The sequence below is a fragment of the Penicillium subrubescens genome (assembly GCF_028828155.1).
Source record: "Penicillium subrubescens strain IBT 31985 chromosome Unknown utg000002l_segment0_segment0, whole genome shotgun sequence".
Taxonomy (NCBI): domain Eukaryota; kingdom Fungi; phylum Ascomycota; class Eurotiomycetes; order Eurotiales; family Aspergillaceae; genus Penicillium; species Penicillium subrubescens.
In genome coordinates this window covers 4,492,380-4,513,556 of record NW_026643152.1, presented here as the reverse complement: position 1 = coordinate 4,513,556, position 21,177 = coordinate 4,492,380, and the positions used below count along the sequence as shown (strand labels likewise).

The 21,177-nt window shown below is 51.1% G+C and overlaps 8 protein-coding genes across 8 annotated transcripts; 3 read left to right on the top strand and 5 right to left on the bottom strand.

Moving 5' to 3' along the window:
- Window positions 1-676: 676 nt before the first annotated feature.
- Window positions 677-2,179, bottom strand: N7473_003014 (DUF2231 domain-containing protein). The gene is made up of 2 exons (XM_057148954.1): window positions 1,512-2,179; window positions 677-1,447 (listed from the first exon to the last, which is right to left on the bottom strand). Exons 1-2 carry the CDS (start codon window positions 1,517-1,519, stop codon window positions 934-936), a joined length of 522 nt encoding a protein of 173 aa, XP_057012608.1. The 5' UTR covers window positions 1,520-2,179; the 3' UTR covers window positions 677-933.
- Window positions 2,180-2,892: 713 nt separating this feature from the next.
- N7473_003013 (BTB domain and ankyrin repeat protein) lies at window positions 2,893-7,821 on the bottom strand (the record flags this gene model as incomplete). The annotated part of the gene is made up of 1 exon (XM_057148953.1): window positions 2,893-7,821. The coding sequence occupies one exon, from the start codon at window positions 7,819-7,821 to the stop codon at window positions 2,893-2,895; it is 4,929 nt and encodes a 1,642-aa protein (XP_057012607.1).
- Window positions 7,822-8,844: 1,023 nt separating this feature from the next.
- Window positions 8,845-10,830, bottom strand: N7473_003012 (uncharacterized protein; the record flags this gene model as incomplete). The annotated part of the gene is made up of 10 exons (XM_057148952.1): window positions 8,845-8,953; window positions 9,010-9,179; window positions 9,227-9,335; window positions 9,391-9,633; window positions 9,708-10,083; window positions 10,144-10,295; window positions 10,356-10,506; window positions 10,561-10,578; window positions 10,629-10,678; window positions 10,733-10,830. The coding sequence occupies 10 exons, from the start codon at window positions 10,828-10,830 to the stop codon at window positions 8,845-8,847; spliced, it is 1,476 nt and encodes a 491-aa protein (XP_057012606.1).
- Window positions 10,831-11,447: 617 nt separating this feature from the next.
- N7473_003011 (Clavaminate synthase-like protein) lies at window positions 11,448-12,888 on the top strand (the record flags this gene model as incomplete). Its single annotated transcript, XM_057148951.1, has 6 exons — window positions 11,448-11,502; window positions 11,558-11,659; window positions 11,718-11,886; window positions 11,941-12,064; window positions 12,132-12,559; window positions 12,645-12,888. 6 exons carry the CDS (start codon window positions 11,448-11,450, stop codon window positions 12,886-12,888), a joined length of 1,122 nt encoding a protein of 373 aa, XP_057012605.1.
- Window positions 12,889-13,740: 852 nt separating this feature from the next.
- N7473_003010 (uncharacterized protein) lies at window positions 13,741-14,038 on the bottom strand (the record flags this gene model as incomplete). Its single annotated transcript, XM_057148950.1, has 2 exons — window positions 13,741-13,832; window positions 13,876-14,038. The coding sequence occupies 2 exons, from the start codon at window positions 14,036-14,038 to the stop codon at window positions 13,741-13,743; spliced, it is 255 nt and encodes an 84-aa protein (XP_057012604.1).
- A 308-nt stretch (window positions 14,039-14,346) lies between these two features.
- N7473_003009 (uncharacterized protein) lies at window positions 14,347-15,765 on the top strand (the record flags this gene model as incomplete). Its single annotated transcript, XM_057148949.1, has 1 exon — window positions 14,347-15,765. The coding sequence occupies one exon, from the start codon at window positions 14,347-14,349 to the stop codon at window positions 15,763-15,765; it is 1,419 nt and encodes a 472-aa protein (XP_057012603.1).
- A 1,639-nt stretch (window positions 15,766-17,404) lies between these two features.
- On the top strand, window positions 17,405-20,480 carry N7473_003008 (uncharacterized protein; the record flags this gene model as incomplete). Its single annotated transcript, XM_057148948.1, has 3 exons — window positions 17,405-17,653; window positions 17,729-17,827; window positions 17,910-20,480. 3 exons carry the CDS (start codon window positions 17,405-17,407, stop codon window positions 20,478-20,480), a joined length of 2,919 nt encoding a protein of 972 aa, XP_057012602.1.
- A 305-nt stretch (window positions 20,481-20,785) lies between these two features.
- Window positions 20,786-21,160, bottom strand: N7473_003007 (uncharacterized protein; the record flags this gene model as incomplete). Its single annotated transcript, XM_057148947.1, has 2 exons — window positions 20,786-21,009; window positions 21,094-21,160. 2 exons carry the CDS (start codon window positions 21,158-21,160, stop codon window positions 20,786-20,788), a joined length of 291 nt encoding a protein of 96 aa, XP_057012601.1.
- Between the last annotated feature and the right edge of the window lie 17 nt (window positions 21,161-21,177).

The window sequence follows — 21,177 nt, the reverse complement described above, 5'->3', positions numbered from 1 at the left end:
CAGTAGAATAGCCATCACCGCGAAGTGCCCCCACTCAGTCGATACTACATACTAGCGGGATCCCCGCAGTATAGTTAAGAGAAAGCCTGCACGAACGTGTTCTTGCGTCTGCAGGGCAGACAAGATCCGTGTTGAGTCCTCTTCGGCAGCACATGCCAAAGGTGCGTCGTGTCAGCCGCCTGGTTAGCATCGCTGGATACCTTTAGTTGGAGTCAAAGAATAATTTACCAGGTAGTAATCAACAGTCTAGCTTTGTACGTCAAAGGAGCTTCGATTGTTATATAGCAGTTCTTCATCCGCAGATTAAACTCGAATGGTAGCGAATCTGAAAATTCTCCGATACCAAGTGCCAGATCACCCAAGGGAGAAGGAAGTGCATAGAATCAACCGCGCTCTTTCAAGTAGCTACATATATTCCGGTTTCATGGGCATCAAAAAGCTCAAGCCACGATCACCCACGTCCAGTTTGTCATAACCACTCTCTGCATGTTCAGCCATAGGAGACCGGAATGCTGCCGAATTTATCAACCTATCATAGAACACCGACACTTGACCATGTTTCAAAGCCAACTTCAACTGTAAATGTGATCAACTACTTAGCCCCCCCCCCCCCCCCCCCAAATTGCAATCTCAGTCAGATAATGACGTTATAGCTTTGGAAACATGCACCCCAACCCTCAGGTCGGCCACGCCCACAGTCGAAATTCTACTAGCGTGGTAAACGCAACTGACCCCTTCCATCGTCGGTTTTTATTTGAAACCCGATCCCCGATTCGCTTAGCACTTTAGCGAGTTCAAAATAACCTTGCCGATAAAAATGATCATCATTTGCCTCTTCTTTGGCATAGAAACCCCCCATGGTCTAATGACCGATATGCGGGAGTTCTCGATTCTTCAGCAACCGCTTGTAGAAATCACAGCGGATTGTCCACCCTACTGCGCTTTGCCCTTCGGCCTGGCACTTCCAATACCAGCACCATATCCATACACCAAGGTACCACCAAGACTAGCAGCGAATAGCTGAATTGCGACCACAGCGCCGCCCAGCCCTAGTAATGGACTCTCGGGCACGTACACAGGACCACCCGATTGTCGGCGCACCCACCAGTATCCCGCCCCAACCAAAAGAGCAAGATCATTCAAAGCAGCGTGGGCGAACAATGTCTTGAACTTGGGTTTCACGGTTTTCTTGTCTGCTTCAAGAATACTACTCTGCTTCGTTATCATTCGGCTGGCCGAGACAATACCCGTCGCGGCAGCGGCAACTCCACTCACAAGGCCGGCGGACAGAGCATAATATGAAATGATGGTAAGCTCGGTGGTTTCGGGGAGATAATTGAGTGTAGCCGCTGGGATATATGAATGGAACGCATTCAATACGTCAACTCCAAAGGCTGTGCTGATCAGTGCGATTGGCCAGTGGACGACCGCTGGGTGTAATGGGTGACTACGGAAATGTTACTGGGATATTCCGGGAGGTAAAGCCTGCAACTTGAAGAGATAGTACTCACTTGGTCATGGTGATTCGATATAGCTTCAAAGAGGAATCAAGCACACGTTGACGAGGGACAATATGTCTTCAATCCGGAATGGGATGGTTGTCAGTGCAAGTTCTGTGGGCAGGGGGCTGGGAGGCTGGAATGTCACTGGCTCCCTCAAAGGCTCCGGACCGCGGGAATCGTCACAGGCCTGTGAGTTTCTTCGGCAAATGCAAATGAAATCAGCTGCCCATCGTTATCCTGCATGATGAGAAGCTTGTCCATTAGAGGTCTAAAATATCAATTCATGGTGTGAAGAGACAATTTCAACCCCATTCGACGTCATTGCGCCCATACATTCTAAGGTGTCACTACCTACTCCAGGGGAGATCTCTAGGAATTTATCGTTCGGTGGCCTCGGCAAGACGTCGGCGTTGGCGAGTTATCACATACAATCCCTATCGAATAGGAGAAGCCCTAGGCATAATCATGATTCTGCTATTCTAGTTGAATATTGTTCCGGCGACGTGTATAGTGAAGAAGAAGTCGGATGGTGCCTAGGACTAAGGGAACTGGGGATAATGGTGTCCATGAGCAAGGCTTTTCCCATGTTCAATCACTTAATAGAGGATTTAATAGCGGATCCGATAATTTAAAAATCGTGATCTAACGAAAAAATAACGAAAAAGCAGAGGGATCGCATGTTAAGAGCCTCTGTTGGCCACTACTTTTGTTGCGCGATGGCCGGATAGTAGTAGCTGATAGAGGTTCTAAGAATATAAAATGGGATCAAACCAAAAAGATCGTGATGATGCTACCGAAAAATTTGGATTCGATGAAAAACCGGAGGAATCGTATGTTAAGAACCTCTGTTGACCACTGCTTGTCTTGCGCGAGAGCAGGTTAGCAGTGGCTGATAGAGGATCTATAATGCAAAAATCGGATTAAATGAAAAACCGGAGGCATCGTACATCAAGGACATCTGTTGACCACTACTCGTTTTGCGCGATAGCAGGATAGTAGTAGCTAATGGAGGATTCAATAGAGAATTCACCACAGTACCGTGTCTCCCTTACTTGAAAGGTTTAGGTGAAGCCTAACTGAATGATGTATGAGTATAAAGGGTAGAATTTCAAAACCGACGGCCCATGGATATTGTATTGCAAGCTCGAAGCAAAGTCTATAGAATCCTCATGAGGATCAACCGAAACGCCAATTTGTCCAGTGTGATTGCGAAGCCTGTATTCCAGGATCCGAGAAAGAGAAATAACAAGATAGAAACTTGGGTGTAAACAGGACGTTATCAACATCATCTCCAAAGGCACAACAAAAAGGACAGTGGACTCAAGGCCAACATGTCCTAACAAGAAGATACAAAGAAGGAGTGGAGCATTTCCAAAAAAAAGAACATCGTTTATCCTCGATCCTTTCCCCTTCCACGCTGATTTCCACCCCCACGTCGACCATTCTTTCCACCTCCGGCACCAGAAGAATGATTCCCGCCCACACTTCCCTGCACAGGCACCGGAGCAGACCCATTAACATTCACACTCTTCTTTGGCGTACCGGACACCGAAGCAGACGCAGTATTCTTATTCCCCTGAGAACCCGCACCATCAGGCCCAGCATTCTTATTTCCTCTTCGCTTCCGCGAGCTCCCAGCCGCACCGGGGCCCGCTTTCCCACCACGACCGCCTTTCCCAGCAGGCTGCTGCTGCTGGGCAGACTCAGGCTCAGGCTCAGGATCAAGAAGACCCTGGACACGCTTACTTTCCTGATCCCACCATTGCTGGAATTCCTGCTCAGCTTGGATTTCTTGCAGGTTGTGCTTGGCGGTGGCTGCTTCGCGGATCTCGTCTTTTTCGGATTGTTGTTGGAGGAGGATGGTTGCGAGGGAGAAGGAGCCGCCGGACGGGGAGCGCATGTATGGATCTTGGCGTGGGATGTGGCGGATGGATTGGATTGCTGGTTGTGGGGAGGCTTTGGGGAGTGTTTGGGGGAGGGAGGTTGGTGGAGCTGAGGGGGAGGGTTTGGAGAAAGAGGGTGGTTGTGTATTGCCGGAAATGCTGCGGTTCTGGGTTTTCACTGGTGTGGCCATTGGCTTGGATCGTGGAGGAGGAGTTCCAGCAACGGTTTGTCGGAGGGTCATGGCGGGCTTTTGAGGTGTCTTGGACGGCTCGGATGCTGGTGTACTTGGTCCGCTTTGGCCAGGCAAGGGGTCTTTGACAGGCGTCGCTGGAGTTGCTGGAGGAGGCAATTGCCAGGGATTCTTCGGCACAGACTTTGCCTCTTGCTGTGCGGCAAGCTTCTCCTGCATCTGCTGTTGCTGCATCTTCTTGCGCTCCTTCTGGGACAGCTTGCCGTTGAAGTTGCCACTGCTCTCGCGTCGATTCTCCATTTCCAGAGTCAAATTGGATACTCTAGACTGTGAAGTTTCGCCCATGATATCCCTGAGATCCTTCTTGCCATTTAAGGTGACAGGCGAACCCCAGGGTGCAGAGCCTGATTCAGGATGAGAAGCCACAGCTCGTTTCTTGTGCATTGCGATCGCCCGCGTTTCAGTCGGAGACTCTGGCAGTAGCCCCTCTCGCGACGAAGACATTCTTTCGTCAAAGGAGCCATCGCCAAGTGATTCACCTTCTGGAACACTTGCGCCCAGCGCGGGAGAATCAGGATAAGATCGATTCTCAATGCCAAGTCCACGCATGACGGTTTTTCCTTTGATGGAATCTCCTGGTGAAAGCACAGCTTCATCGTCCATCTGGAACATGAGATCGTTGGTGGATTGTCTCGGTTTCAGCATCGGGCTATTGACGGAGCTTTCGGTATCTCTTGAGACACTGCCCTTTGACTTCCGCGCCAACGGGGACGCATTGACCTTGTCATTTGCAGAGGCTCGCGGTCGGTAATCATACGATTCCACTTCACTAAGACGAGATTGTAGGGTCATCGCATCGATGCGTCGCTGTTTGTCTATTCCAACGGAGCTCACGAGCTCTGGATATTTCTCAAGGACATAGTCTTCTGAGTTGCGACCGCGCGAGACTGGGAAGCATGCCAATTGATTTTCATGGCAGACAGTGTCAAGCATTGTAAGAATGTCTTCGTCCAGATCTTCCAGGTAACGATTGGCAAGCATGGCCTCAAGATTTAGACAAATGTACTCCAAGGAAGCCTCTTTGAACTCGGAGACATAGATCGGCGCGACCGAACTGAGAAGATAGGAAATATTCCTAGTATGAACGAATCGACCAAGCATCTTTTGACAAATTTGCGACAAGCGGTCGATCATCAATTCGTTGGCCACGAACATGACATCCAGAAGCAAATCGATGAGATCATCAAGTGACTTGGTTCGGACTTGATCGAACAGTTGTTCTTCAGTGTCAGCATAGAGGTAACGCAAGACAAAGTCAAAGGTAGACCGATTGATGTGCTTGAGGTCGACATGCACCTTTTCTGAAGAATTTTTTCGACGAGACGCAATCCACCCGCCCGCAGAGCGGCCATGGAACAGAGCATCGAAGAAAGGGCATCTTTGACAGACCACTTGGCTGTGGACTTTGACAGAGTCGCCGTTCAAGTCAACAACCACATCCGCATCGCTGAAAAACGAAGGGTGGTTGATCGCATGAGCCATGTCCATTTTCAAGCTCTTCTGAGGCTCGACCATCAACCTCGCAGCGCGTTCCAGCATTGAGAGACCGAGATGAGTAGCAACCTTCATGATCTCAAGGCGAACCTGACGGTACCGAGTGGCATTCTCGGGCGAGCTCCTGGCTTGATGCCAGACGTCAAGAATGCCATCGGTGTACATGAAGAACACGACATTCATGACAGTCAAGAAATCCGTACCAAGAAGCCGAATTTGAGTGATCCCATCCTTACCGTACTCAATGTCAAAGACATCGGGCACAGAAGCGTAATAGGACTCGCGGAAGTCTTGCAACGCTTTCCGAAGGACAGGACTGCGGCCAGCTAGAAGGAACTCGTGCACTGGTATCCGTGCGTCAGATACGGAGCTGGTCATCCACACTGTTCCCTCAGAGCGGACAGACAGAAATTGGGTTTCGATTTCGGATGACATGAGGATTGCCCTTTTGATAAGCGCTGCAGAAGAGAGAGGCATTGGGCTGTCGGTAGCATCTCCTTCCAGAATTGCCTCTACATCGTCAAAGTTAGGAGTGACAAACGGCGAGAGAGGTAGGATATCATCCCAGAGGGTACTGCTGTCAATGTGAATCTGTTCTCTGGTCACATCACAGTCACGCTGCGCAACCGCATATGCTCCGAAGGCATTGCTGCGTACGGCCACAGCCCTGGACAGTCCCGGAATTCGAGCGAACTTGTAATCTTTCGAAACACCCTCCCTGTTCTTCGTTCGCTTTTCTTTCCTCCAAGCTGAGCCTGACGTGGTGCAAATGATGATGGATCCGTCTTGACCGACATCAACATCACTTGCAGCCATGTGAGACTTTTTGACAGACCAAGCTCGCTCAGGAGCAGCCAGGGAGTTGCGAATCTTGGCAGGGTTTGTGGTGGATGTTTGGGTTGAAGGATCTTCTGATTTGTTCACATGGACAGTAAAGACATCACCAGAGCTAGCGAGGGCGCAGATTGTGTTGCCGCCACAGGCGAGCTTGACGACGTGATTCACGGAGCTGTCGTATCGCGTCGCCATGAAGCTATCCCGGATGAATCTCGAGCTTGCTTCGAGAGGGAATGAGAGTTTAGAGTAGCCATACTGGGAGAACACCCAGACCTCGTGGTTCTGTAGGAGTACCGCCGTGGCACGGTCGATAGCCGATACCATCTGAATTGGGCACTTGAAGAGAGAAGCGCCAACACGTCTTGGGGTTGTCTGAACTTCGAGTGATCGCGCGTCGGAGTCAACTAGGCCTAGTTGGCCCTCATTTTTACCAAACGTGTAGAGGCCCGAGTTGCTGAAAACGACCGAGTGAATAGAGGAAGCAGCAGCCCCAATGATAGTCTCCTTCTTGAAAGGGTTGAAGATCTGTCGTGGCGTTGACTGAATAGGGACATCGTTTTTATTGCTTGTCCTGGGTAGACTGTATCCGAGTTGACCAAACTTGTTGCTACCCCAACTGAAAATCTCACCAAACTCAGTAATAGCCAGACTATGGTCTTGACCGAGCGCAACGGACATGACCTTTCTCCCTGTCAACCCGCCTGTCTCAATACATACAAAGCTGAACCGGGTAGATTCATCACCGGTTCCAAGACGACCACCGGGCCCGAAGCCACACATAAAGAGGTTGGCTTCCGGGTCATCCGTAATGACGGCAGTATGCAGCTTTGACATGAACATATTTTGAAGCTTCATTGGCTTGTTTTTGATGACGGTCGGGAGTTCGTTCGGATTGCTATGGTCAACGAGATCCTCGAGACCAAGCTGTTCCATCTGCTCCTGGTATTCGCGGTAGAATCGGTACAGCAAATGATCAGGGCGTTTCAGTACGATTCGCTCTGGAAACTGTCGATCATCTTGATCCCCAAGCCCAAGGTTCAGGTTCTTATTACTGCCGAGAGTGAAGACCTCGTCGGCGGAGAAGTCGGACCGCGACTTTAGAGCACTTCGCGCAAGATATGCGCCATCTTCACCTTCCTCTCCGTAATTTGAGCCAGGGTTGGAAGCAACGTCACTACCCTCGATGTCGGGGACCATCGACCCCGGCCATCTTGCTGACGAGACCATCTGCTTGATATCCCGAGATGTAATGGTAGACCCGTAGACATCGAACGGGCTGTAACCCTCACGATCCTTGATCTTGATCAAACTCCCACTTTGACTTGTGTGCCCCGGTTTACTATAATCCGTCATATCCCGCATGTCCCGCGCCATCAACGCTCGAGCAATGGTAGCATTGCCGGCATACAGAGCTCTGTGCAATGCGGTCCATCCACTCTCCCAGTCCTGCGCATATATATCAAGGAACGGAATTTCAAGCAGCGCGCGCGCAAAGCTCGCAGCTGTGGGCTTCGGTGAGGAGGCGATATGGTGCAAGAGTGTCCTGCCAAAGTGATCGCGAGCATTGACATCGGCGCGCGACAAAGCCGTGTTGCCGCGTGGAAATCCAGATCGGTCGGGTAGAGAGGTTCCTGGCGATGCGGCTGATGTTTTCCTTTGTTTCGTTGGATTAGGCGACGATGCGATCATTGACCCGGGGCTTCCAGTCTTTGACGACAGACTCGCCGCTGCGGCCGCAGCAGCTGCGCTAGACACTCCAGAGGCTCGCGGACCCGCGAACGTCGCGTTCGCGATGTACCGTCTGAAGCTCTCCACATCATCTTGAATGAAATATTCCCAAAGCTTGCTACTCATGTGCCCGGAGTGGTCGTATCGCAGAATCTCTTATCAAGCCCGCGCCGGAGCGTCGCTGTCACCTCGACCGGGGTGAACTGCGACGGGGAAGCTAGGTGATAAGAGAATTCTGGGGGGAGGGTTCGGACTGAGGGTGGGAGTGTCGATTCGGGATAAATCGACGCGTTTTGGGGCTGTTCACGATGCGATTCCGATGAGATTTGCAATATATGCGCGGTGACACAAATTCGATTGTGGGGTTTCGCAAGGATAGGGCATACGCGGTGGCGATGACTTGTCCTTATGTGCGAGGTGTCTTGCGGAAGGACTCGGGTCTCTCCTGCTGACAGAGAGGGGAACGAGGAGGGGAACGAGGCGCGATCGCGACGGAGCAAAGTTCACGGCGTGGTCGAGCGTGTCGAGTTGGTCGAGAATCGGGTTACTCGGGATTCCCGTGGATTTCTTAGATTTCTGTATCGTTGCCCTCCGTCATGCTCGGTCCATGGATCGTGGACCCTCTTCATGTTCTGGCCAATGACGGGCCGCACGTCCCTCCATGCGGCCCCATGAGAGGTGGACGGGGGCTGACGATCAGATCCGAGCCGATTGAGCCCGTGGGGGAATGGGGAACTGCTGATGGCTGGTGCGGTGATGCATATTAGAGAGCCGGAGAGGTTCTTTTGCATCTGCGTGACATTCCTCGATCTACAGGAGGAGCTTCCATTCCCCCGCACTCCCAACAGATTAATGTCCGCCATTACCGCGCCATCTCTACTCTAAGAATAGGCCGTGGATATACAGACTTACCTAGGACCTCAGCAAGTCTACCAGGGTTTCTAATCGTAATTAATCTGGCCCTGCCCTTGCCGACGCCCGAACAGGTAGAAGTATGTTCCACTCATAGTTACACAGTGTTGAAGGTAGCGGGACTACACTTCAATGAGCAATGTTATCACCAGGTTGACTAGCACATCATACTTTCAATGATCAAGGTTGACCCCGCTTAATAGCTCTAGGCTGATATACCTCATGCGTTCCACCAATCTAGTCCTTTGACACGCCTTTAGCATGCGCGTCCCGGTCAACAATAATGGTTTCCACGTCCTCATCAGTACCTTCCTGGGCAGCCAAGGCAGCTTCCCTTCGTTTCTCGCTGGAAAGAACAGTTAGTACAGCCGGTCTTCCTTGCATTCAGCAAAATGTACATACCGTCGGTGGAGGATAACGGCTGTCATGAAACCAGCCCAGAGCAAAAAGAAAAACACAAGCGACACGGGCCATCCTTTCTTCCACCGCGGGGCGCCATAAGGGCCTGCAGTCGGAAAAAGTAGAAGCGGGACCCAGATGTTGAAAGAGTAGCCAAAGGTCATCATAGATCCCTGTCAAAGTTAGCCAAGTTATTTACAGAACCTTGATCAAACCATACCAAAATCAATGCTCGCTCTTCAGAATCATCTTTAACGATCGTATTCACGGTCGAATACAAGATGGGACTCAAGCAGCCAGCGAAGCCAAAGAGATACCATGCAACGAATCTATCAGAACGGAAAGTTAGCATAATCCGCACTAGGGGATTGCTAGTCAACTTACTTTAGACCGGTGGGAATAAACCAGACAATCATACAAATCACAGAGAAGAAACAGCATCCTGAACCAATCGAGAAAATTACCCATTCGGGGTAGATGGCCGCCAGTGTACTTCCCAGCCACGAGGCAACAATATTAATCGCATACATGACCGTCGGTAATTGATTAATTTGAGTAACCGAATAACCTTCAGCCTTGAGCCACAGATTCATATAACTCATGGGATAAGAGCAAATGATCATGCATCTAGTCATCAAGCCATTGATGTTAGTTCTCACAACCGATACTCAAGCACCACCTCCGTGAAGTCGTATACGTACGCGTAGGAGAAAATGAACACCCAGATATGCCAGCGCTTCAAGCTACGCTTGAAGACATCCGCACTCAACTTCCCCGGTCGACGAATCTTCGCTCTGGCCAGTCTCTCCTTGGCCAAGTTTATGTCGCTCTCTGTCAGATAGAAAGGTCGAGGAGAGTCTGGGACACCCGGGAAGATAAAGAAGCCAAGCAAGGCCACGGGAATCGTGAAGATGCCGTCAATGATAAACAGCCATCTCCATCCTGGCATGCCACCTACCCCGGAGAGATTGGTGTAGGCAGCTGCCTGTAGATAGCCACTAACCATGGTACCGAGTGCATTACAGATAAACCAGGTGCCGGCACGCTTGAAGAGTTCTGGGCCTGAATACCAGGAGCCTGTGTTTTTTCTGATTAGTAAAGCTCTTTTTATCATTAGGTAGCTGATAGAATGCTTACCGAGGATGAAATGAGTCCCAGCAAAAACTGGCGCTTCTAGCATGCCAACTAGGAATCGAAGGGCATAGATCTGGTTGACGCTGGTGACGCGGCTTTGAGCGAAGGTGCAGATCCCCCACAATATTTCCAGTCCAGGGAGCAGCCATCGCGCGCTAGTTTCGTAAGGTTAGTTGGTTGCTTATTGTGGCGAAAGATCTGCTATCTCAACATACAGTTTGGGACGCGACATCAACAGTAAGCCGGGAACTTGGAACACAACATAGGCTGTGAAGTAGCAGACATTGAAGTAGTTCAGTTCATTCCCATGGAGGGAGAAGTCCTCTTTGAGTCCGCTAACATAGGCATTGCTGATATTTGTCTGATCTGTTCATCACCAGTCAGATTGACTTCTTCAAAACACTCCAACCATGAGCATACCTAGATACTTCACAAAGACTAAGTTATATTAGCGAGAGGTACAAATCTGGACAACAAGTCAGGCTTACAGCATAGACAAGCAAATACCAAGATCGACAAATCTAGTTTGAACAATAACCTGGAGGAAGATCAGTTTCCTCGCCTAAACACATGACGGAGGGATTTGATATACCTTCTCTCTTCCGACGGATAGTGAGACGGGTACCAGTTGAAAACCTCCTTGAAGACTCCAAGGGCGGAGTCCCTGGGCCTGGGCTTTGCTTCAGCCATAGCTATGTCTCCCCGGCACCTATGGGTGAGATTTCGTTCGCTGTGCGGATAGATTTGTAGAATAAAAAACACATTGTGGGTAATTATATAGCTAAACTCTTTAAGAACCGGTGCTTGTGTCTGCCACTATATCATTCGTGGTCCTCAATGTAATTCATCCACATAGTGTCGCCATCGTGATAACACTCGGAGTCTGTCCGTGCCAACCATCGCAAAAACATTTCAGAACAAAGGAATGGAAATGCGGGATGAAGCTAATGCATCAAAAAGCTGAGAATTGAAACGATAGGCGGTTAATGCAGAACAGCACGGGTCCAGTCAATGACCGCGACATGCTGACGAAGTATGGCGTGAGCAGGCCCCAGTTTCAAAGGGTTCTCACCAACCGAATATACCCCGTTATCGCACGACTAATGCGGACAGATTTATGACGTGCTTTCTTTATCGATCAGGGTAGTTTGCCGAATCGTGCGGGGTTGAGATCGGTTGTTTGTGCCGATATTTTGGTTTTATATGCGGTATCACGCTTCCATGGTGATGGTGTTGGACATGACTTGGGTGGAGACAAGATTCGATAAAGCCACAACGTCTGGAAAATACAAAACATCAACTTCGATATGCCGGGAAAGATCATTGACAGTTACGATCACGTTCCTGTGACCAAGGAAGCTTGTGAGTCGACCATTATTAGCCAAGGCTTGATAGAGCTCTCGCTAATACGAATTAGTGGACTGGGCGGAGCTTGTTACCCTCGATCTGAGCAAGTATGAGCAGCCCGGCGGCAAGGAAGAGCTTGTAAAACAGCTAGAGCATGCTGTGCAACATGTTGGTAAGCTTATATCCTTGAGTAATGATATTTGTGATAGCTGACCGGGAAATTTCAACAGGATTTTTCTATGTGAAGAACTTCAACATCAGCCAGGAAGAAGTTGATCAGCAATTTGCTCTCGGCCGCGAATTTTATGCTTTGCCCCTCGAGGAGAAGCTCAAGTATCATAACGCGGATGACCTTGCCAGGGGGGAGTACAATGGATATCGACCTGCCGGTCATCGCATGTGAGACCCCACTCGCGAAAGTCATCATATTATTCATCCTTACCAAAGATGTAGCCTCGGGAATGGAGTCAAGGATAATGTGCAAGTTTACAATATCCCCAAATTTGATGGCTATCATGAGAGGCAGCAACCACCAGTGCTGTTAGAGAATATCGCCGAGATTGAGGCTTTCAGTCGCGTATGTATACTAAACATACACATCTCATCTTCCTTCAAAACCAGGAACTCACGACAATGTTCTACAGAAATGCCACACTGAAGTAGTAGAAAAGCTCCTCCGTCTCTTCGCCATCCTCCTCGAACTACCAGACGAGGACCAACTGGTCCGCGACCACCAATACAACATCAAGGGCGAAGACCATCTACGCTACATGCACTACGCAGCCCGCAGCCCGGAAGAAAACGAAAAAGTCGGCGGCCTCTATACCCCCGGCCACACCGATCTAGGCTCGATAACCCTACTATTCCGTCAGCCTGTGGCTGCCCTTCAGATCCTCAACTCAGATGGGGATTGGAAGTGGGTGCGCCCGCAGGACGGGACTATTACGATTAACACCTGTGATGCATTGACAGCTCTTACTGGTGGCTTGATCAAGTCTAGTGTTCACCGTGTACACACTCCCCCTGCAGACCAGGCACATGTCGATCGGCTGGGTGTTCTATACTTTGCCCGGTGAGTACAGTACCCTTGGACAAGACCTGGATGGATGGTTTGTGCAGCCATGGAATTTTCGTATCTGACTCTTCTCTTCCCCTAGTCCTAATAACCATGTTGTTCTGGACCCGATTCAGAACAGTCCCTTGCTGAATCGGCTTGGTCTCACGCAGAATGCTTTCACTGAGATTGGGCAACATCTGACTATGGAGCAGTGGGTCAAGGTGCGACAGACTCAGCAACAACGCCGCCACAAGGATGTTAAGGTGTCGAAGGATGGGAAATACACTTACGGGGAGAAGGATTTGGAGATTATTCCTGGTCTGGAAGCTAAAATTTACAATTAATCCCGACAGAGATAGGTGACACTACCCGCCTGTGCCGCGAGCCTAGGAACGAAGCCGATAGATATCTTTTACCCCGGACGGTGCTGTTTTCCCTCTAATTTCCGCGACACCGGTGTCCAAATTGATCCAAGTAGATAATTGAGTCATTTTACGAGGCTATATATCTCTTCCCAATAAGTAAATACCCCACCTCAAGCTGCAGAAATGCTCGGTGCAGGTACAAAACCTAGGTATGGAAGCGGGCGAACCCCAGCAGGTCCAATATACATATCAAATTTGAAACGCTGATAGATTTCCAAGATCATTTTTTAGCAGTCACTAGTTGAATGATATACCATAGAGATAGCATCTTTGCATCAAAAGAGCTGATTTGGAAGAAATTTAGAGAGATCTCTCAAGTAAGGGTGAATGAAGCATGCTTGGTTGGTCCGTTTCTCTAGTTTACAGACACAGCCTTTCGAACTGCCACTGTATTCTCGGCCAGCGCGATCTGATGTATGAGCCCCGGCCCCAGATTCTAGGTAGAGAGTAAAAAATGGGCTGGATGTAGAAGCATCTTCAAAATATTCACCGACTTCCTAGGCGGCCCCGCTAACCGAAGGTTTCTTCGAGAAGCCTTACCCAGTTGGTAGCAAATCCCGTGCTTCTTGAACTAAAGAAAGTCCATGGCACACATCGCTTCGAATACGGTAGAAATACGATTCCTCGATAACAAACCCCGAAGCTGTTCCGGTTTCCAGTAACCTAATGATTGACTTAAGTCCGAAACCCTTATAAGCAGGCACATGTCAAGGACTCAATAAAGACTCAAGATCGTTCGTCGTCGGCTTATCTATCACCCCGATCACCATCTCACCTAGCCCTCTCGCAATTGACTTTGTCTCCGAAGACCGTCCACCGTCCACCAAAACAGTGCCTTGCAATGTCGATCACAACCAGGATTACTATGGGACTTATGGGGTGCTTACTATGAGTATGGGGGCTTACCCCAAGAGTGCGGGGTCACCGCCGATCTCTCGTTCTCCAGTGGTTTATTCTCCGTGATCCACACCCCAGAACCGCCCACAGCGCAAAATTGGATCAGGAACACCAGAGTTTCTTCACCAGAACACCTGACATTTTGGCACGATGGCCGGAAAATATCGGTCATGTTGATGACACCCTGTCCGGGGTTATAGACTTCCGTTACGAGGGGGATGCAACTCATGGATTGGTCGTTTTGGGGATGACTGGCGCAGGAACGAGGAGGGACTCCAGGGGAAAGGGAAATGGGGATCACCGCGCCCAAAAGTTCGGGCTAAGCTGCCTCGGTAGGAGGCTATCGTCACATTCACTGGGTCCAGCGGATGGTGAATATTTATGGCCTTTCCCTCCGGCTTGGTTGTGTGTGATGTGGGAATCATTCAAGACTTGTTTCTTCAGAAGCTTGACTCCTAGCTGAAGAGGATCCTGATCAATATGGCCTCCTTTCGTGGCTCGGTACGCCTGGTCGTGATGGCCGTTGTGGCTTTCATGCTGGCTATTGCTTCTGCTCGACCAGCTTCTATGCGGCTGTCGCGCTCTATTCCCCAGGCTCCAGCCGATGACCCGTTCTATCAGCCACCAACTGGCTTCGAGTCCCAGGCGCATGGTACCATTTTGCGTGATCGTGAGATTAGTGTCGCTTTCCTGGGATTGATACCAGACCCTGTCAAGGCATACCAATTGCTGTACCGCACGACGTCCATCAACGGTTCGGCTATTGCTGGCGTGACGACCATCTTCGTGCCCTTGAACGCGAAGAAAGACCGGTTTTTGTCATTCCACACTGCGTACGATAGCTCAGCAACCATCTGCAATCCGAGCTACAATTACCAGCTTGGCGCCGCGCAGACCGACATCATCTCCTCCGCCGAGCAGTTGATTCTGCAAGTCTACCTGCTCATGGGCTACATCGTCACCTCGCCCGACTACGAGGGACCTGATGCAGCCTTTGGCCCGGGCCACTTGGAGGGAATGGGTGTGTTGGATAGTATGCGAGCCGTTTCCAACTTCAAAACATTAGGCCTGTCCACTGCCACGCCTATGATCGTGGGTACTGGGTACTCGGGTGGTGCCATTGCAACCGGTTGGGCAGCTTCCCTGCAGCCCACTTATGCCCCCGAGTTGAACATCAAGGGCTGGGTGCAGGGCGGGACACCTGCCAACCTGACTGGTACATTGGTCTTCGTCGATAACACGCTCTTCAGCGGGTTCCTTCCTGCTGCTGTTGTGGGTCTGGCGATGCCCAGTGCTTATGGTGCCGAACTGAACCCAATTATCGAAAGCATCATGACTCCAAAGGGTGCCAAAGCTCTGGAGACGGCAAGGACGACCTGCGCGGTCGGAGATTTGATCGCCTTTCCCGAGATGTCTTTGCTGTCCACGGATTTTCAAAGCCTGGGTGACCGTCTGCTCTACCAACCGACAATCCAAGCAATCCTGAGCAAGAACATGCTGGGCGTTAATAAGACGGAGATGCCCACTGCGCCGGTCTTTGTTTACCACGGGACGCAAGATGAGGTCATTCCTTACACTAATGCGTCCACGATGGTCAAGTCGTGGTGTAGCAATGGAGTCGATGTCAAATTCACCACTTTCGCCACGGGTGGTCACGCGACAACGGAGGTGGTTGCTCTCCCGGATGTGATCAACTTTGTCAAAGCTGCCTTTGCCGGTAAAACGGCGAGCGGGTGTTCGAAGAACACCGAGCTTGGTAGTATCCTCAATCCCATTGCCCTTGGTGTTGAGCTTGAGCCTATCCTGACCAAGTTGATTGATGTGCTTTCCCACCTTGGTCAGAGTGATTCGAAAGTCAAGCAAAATTTGAATGTGCTCAATGAGGTCGTCACCTGGTGATGATCTGCTAGTCACGTTGGGAGGATTCCAAGGTCTATGATCTATGAAATGGTAATGAGTGGAATGAAGGGCGGTTTAAGTGTCATTGTGATTCTCATTTTATGGATGCATTATGAGATGGATGAATGGTAGAATCTATAGGCTTTAATCTAATGTTTGCCTTGTGATGATCATCTCTTTGTCTGTAACTCCATTGTTAAACACTATTCTTTAGGTTTAAGTGTGGTACATTCTGATGCACGTGTGTTCTAGGCAAGCCTGATTGACCTCAATTTTGCAACACCCTGGCTGGAATTAAACTTCAATGATCCTTATTCCGTGCTCGCTTGCGTCATTCGCGGCTCTGCTCTGCAGTGCGCCCGGCGGTCTGCCTGGTTGTAGTCGCGTACTGTACTGAATACTGCAGCACCGCCCAATATCTAGGGCTTTTCATCCGATTGGAATTGCATCTTCTTCATCCCTGTTCAATAATGAATCATCTTTAGGCAGCCATAAGGTCCAGGCCTAGATAGACAGTTCATGGTGATTGTCGATTGAAATGCATAGCCTCAGAAGAAAGGGGAAAGAAAGTAGTTAGCGTGACGATCCTCCGTACCGAAGAACAATGAACTATGGGAATAGTATGGGTTCTTGATAATGGATAGTAAGATTTCTTCAAGACATGCCAGTCATGAAAATTCCGTCTGTTTCAAGTCTTTAGTCAGTCAGTCAACGTGATTGTGCTCGGACGATCAGCTGGAGATGATCAGCTGGGGTTCTTATCTTTTGGTCTCTTGTGCGGGAGACGAAAGTATCGTACTGCGACCGGGTAGTGTACGATGTACAAAGTATATCGTACAGTACCAACTCGAGTAGATGCACCACACCCGTTAGGTCTTTGCTTTTCTCCGATTTCCGCAGTTGCAAGGCAGAAAAAGAAAAGACCTATCCAGACTATACCAGTCATGTAGTCTGCAGTATTCTTTTCTCCAGGCAGTTGCTCTGATCAGCTGTAGTGTGGCGTTTCCAGGCTGACTTGAACCCTCGAGACCTGTCGAGTCACCGGGTGTGCGTCACAGACGAGACAAGCCCCAAACCTTTGGAAGCCTCTCCTCTCCACCCCTGCTGCACACCCACTGGTTCACTCCTCCTCCATCCCTTCCCTTGCTATAACCAACCCGCTAGTCATAAATCCCATCCTCACCTACTACATATCCCGACCATGACATTCATAGTCCCGTAGGTTGTCACAACGTGCTTGCGCTGTGAATTCCCCCAGACCGATCTGGCTCCGCTTGTCAATGCGGAGAAGCTTCACTGCCAGGGCTCCGAAGGTCCGCAATCGCTAGAGCAACCATCCTCGCTCTCTGCCTGACCCCGTCAAACGATGCGCAGCTTCCTCCTTGACATTTAATTCGCTTGCGCTCATCTTTTCCATCTTGATTCTCTGCCTGGAGTTGATCGGGCTCTTCTTCTTCTTCTTCTGCACATCTCTTAGCATGCCTGCGGCTCCAACTCCACCGCCGTCTCGTTGCCTTCCTGATAACACCCTCCGCCACTGCTGATAGCGCTCGCCTCCCGACCTCGTTTGTCGGGGTAAGCTCTGTTACGTCGGATTCTCACTATTCGTCCCTAACCATCCTCTTCACAGACTCACATCATGCATCAGCACCCCCGGTCGCCGGCGGTACCCTCGTCGGCACCAAAGATGCCCGCCAAAGCGTCTGCCGCTCGGGATGACCTCAAAGACTCCGACTCGGTGCCGCCTTCCCCCACCACTGACGGGCGGTATCACCCCGCCGAAGGTCTGGGTATTGATGGGGCCGCGGATCAGACGTCAAAGTCGTCGGCAAGAGACTCTGGACCTCCGGGGAGAGAAGCCATGACAAAGTTGAATCAGATCATCTCGGTAAGTGATGAGCGGGGTGCCTCCATCTTCCATGAAAGTAGTCTTGACTGACAGTCGTTCTTCGATTTGATGTAGAATTACCACACAAAAGCAGCCCTCATCATCCTTCATTCGCGTGTCGAGCTCCCTCCTGCATATGCTAAGAATTCCGATACCCCAAAAGTGAACCGTTGGGTAGGTCATGGTCATGGCGCGACCGGTCTCTCATCGCCCCATTTCAAGCTTGCATGCTGATATATTGGTTCGGATGAAATAGTTCAACGTCGAATTAGAAGATACCGATGTCCTTCGTGAACAGTTGTGGACATGGCGGACTTGCGATGCCGCCACCAACAGACCCCCGCCGCTTATCATCGAGACCTATCTGGACTGCACGGGACTCACGAATAATCAAAGCCTGGTGATTTTGGATGATAATGGGAAGCGATGGGATGTGCAAGACTCGATTGCGGGGTCTCGTGGGGCCGGCTCACATACATATCATCCGAACGCAGACGAGGTCATTCTGGAACGATGGAGGATCGAGCTGGGCGAGGCCAGTAGCAAGCCTACGGCTGAACTGGGATCCATCTTGCCGACGGTGTACAAGAAGAGTATCGTCCTCTTCCGGTCATTATTCACATATTCCAAGTTTTTGCCGGCTTGGAAGTTTTCGCGCAATATCAAGGTGCGGTGGAGTCCTGCATTGCAGGTCAAGTACCGTGTACTTGATCCGAGTACTGCTGCTCGCAGTGATCGTGAAAGGTTCAAGACGTCGCGGGATCATTTGACGCTGCCCCTCTACGAAGGGAGTGTGAGGACAGTGGATACGTACAAATTTGGGACCACCGAGTCTCCTGCAGGACCGTTTAGCGTGAACGTCACGTACCGGACGAATTGTGACTTCCGTATTGATGATTCAGAGGCACTGTTGAGCTCACGCTTTATGGGTGCTGACGATGATATCTTCCGCCCCTCGTTGCCTTCAGAGGATGTGAGTCCTCTGAGCCCTGAGATTGGGTCGGTGCCTGTAGGGCGAAGGACCGTGGAGCATCCGGATCGTTCACGCGCATACGGCAGTTTATCTACCTTTCACCAGGTTGGCCCGACAGGTGGGACTAGCCCGATTTCTGCGTTGCGCGCGGCGAGAGATAGTGGCATTGGATCTTCTTCTCCATCTGATGCGCACTCCAGGCGACTCCTGCCTCCTGCACGAATCGCACCACCAACCGGACGCGCCGCTCAAATTGCGAGTGAAAGCTTGTCAAGCTCCCCTCGTCGCCCCTCCATCTCTTTCCAAGCCTTCAAAGCTCCTCCACTCTCCGCATCTCCTGCTTTAGTGGACACTCCTCTCGGTGTATCGCCTCGCACTACATCTACTCGTCTCTCAGGCACTTCCGCAGAATCACGCGTGATGCCACCTCCTTCTTCCGCGGCTTCAGCCCGCAAGCCTGTTGCTCTTGCGTCTGAGCAGGCCATTTCATCTTCTACTTCCGCATCCCCCAAACCTGCACCTATCTCCCGCTACAGCAGCTCCTTCAGCCATCGCCGGGGTCGTCACTCCACCGGAGGCGTGGCCAAGACTGAGGACGATTCGAGTGGCAAGATCAGCGCCGCCTCTTCGAACGTGCAGCCAGGCTCTGGCCTGCTCGCAGAACTCACTGGCACAAGCGCCGAATCCTTCCACGCCGATGATGAGAAAATCTCAGAGTTCCTGAAAGAGCTAGACAGTGGAAAGAATCTTATGAACACCAGCAGCTCTACGTCAACCCAACTGGGCCAGCGGAAACCCACTTCTGCCTCCGTAGCCCTCGCTCGATTCCAGCGCATGCGAGACTCTAATGCGGCGCTCTCGGACTCCATGTCATCATCTATGCATCTGCACCGCTCATCAACCTCCTCGAGCAAGCAGCTTTCCGGTGTACCACCCATGATCTCTGGTACCTCTATCTCCACTGCATCATCACCCGGAAAGCCCATTTCACCCCATACACCCCACACGCCAGCCATCCGGTCCCGTCTGAGTTCGAACAGCGTTGCAGATGAAATCTCAACCGAGCATGACCGTCGAGGCCCGCACCTGGAGCATGACTCGCCCCTGGAAGAGAATCCCAACCTGGAAAACACCCAGCCAGGTGCCTCGACCGCGGGAGCGATCGATATCCCAACCTCCCCGCGGGTATTCTCACCGGCATACCGGCGCTCCAGCTCCGCCGCCCAGCACCGCCGCCCACACTCAGGCGACGACGAGGAAATCTTCAACCTCGTAATCCGGAGCATGAGCATGGGCGCCGAAACCCCCGGCCCGCTACAACAGCGGAACCCCGACCCCAAAGCCCCGACAGGACGCCGGCCATCCGAGGACCAGGACCAGGACCACTCCACCACGACCAGCGGCACCGCCACGCGCGGTCAAACCATCACCGGTCCCTCGGGGGCCTCGTCCTCGTCGAACCTCTACCAGCCGCGCTTCGCCAACTCTCGGGGTCGGGGCTTCTCAGGCGGCCACTCCCTCAGCTCGGCGTCGAGTAGCCTTGCCCGCGGCGCCACCATCCCGCCTCACCTCGTCGAGCGTGATGACCATGACGGGAACGCCAGCGGTAGCAACAGCGGCAACTCGACGACCGAGATCCGCCGTGGTTCCCTCCAGCGGCCCGGTGCAAACCGGGCCCCGCCATCTCAGGCCGTCTTCGAAGACGACGAGCCGCTGCTGTTCGCTATGAGCGACTTCGGCGCCTCCCGGCGGAGTCTGGAGGAGAACCGCCATGGTAATCATGGCGCGGACTCGAGCGGGAGCTCGAGACGGGGGAGCGGTCGGAGGGGAGCTGGGCTCCCGGGTGGTTGGTAGATGTGTGGTGGTTGTGGTGGTGAGTCAACTCCAACTTCAACTTCGGTTGTGCTGGATGGAGTTGATTATTCTTTTTTTTCGTCGAATCTAGTCCCCGTTTCAGCCAATACCCCCTTGCCTTGCCTTGTCTTGTTCGTGTCTCTTCTTTCGGTTGAATGGTGACTTCAGATAATTTTTCTCCTCTAAAACAGTTCACTTTCATCTCTCCATATCTTCTTGCGATTCATTATCTTGCTTTTTAGGTTGGCTGCTACTATAGACCGGATTTCTCTTCTGTCCAGCAGTCTCGTTTTTAAGTTTTTCATCTAGTGCATAGAGATTGGTGTGGTTTTGACGTTGAGTTTTCTGTTTCCCGTTGATTGTTCGTCTGGTCTCTGGTGGATGTGTTGTTGGAAGGGGGTGCATTTGCTGATCTCTGCACGATCGATATGGCTTGATGTCTTGTCTTCTTTTGGCGAGTCGATGCCTTCCGTTGTGGGCTTTTTGTGTGGGATTATTTCTTCGTTATACCATAATTTGCGTGGCTTGGCTGGATGGAATTTTGCGCATTTTCTTAGAGCAGACAGACAGATTACAATTCAGATCATTTGCGTGCAAGACACTAGTAACTTACCAGTTTTTCGTAGCCTAGATGAGATGGAGCGTGACTTGAGAGCACTCACGCTGCCTACGTCCTCCATTGTAACTGCAATGGTTG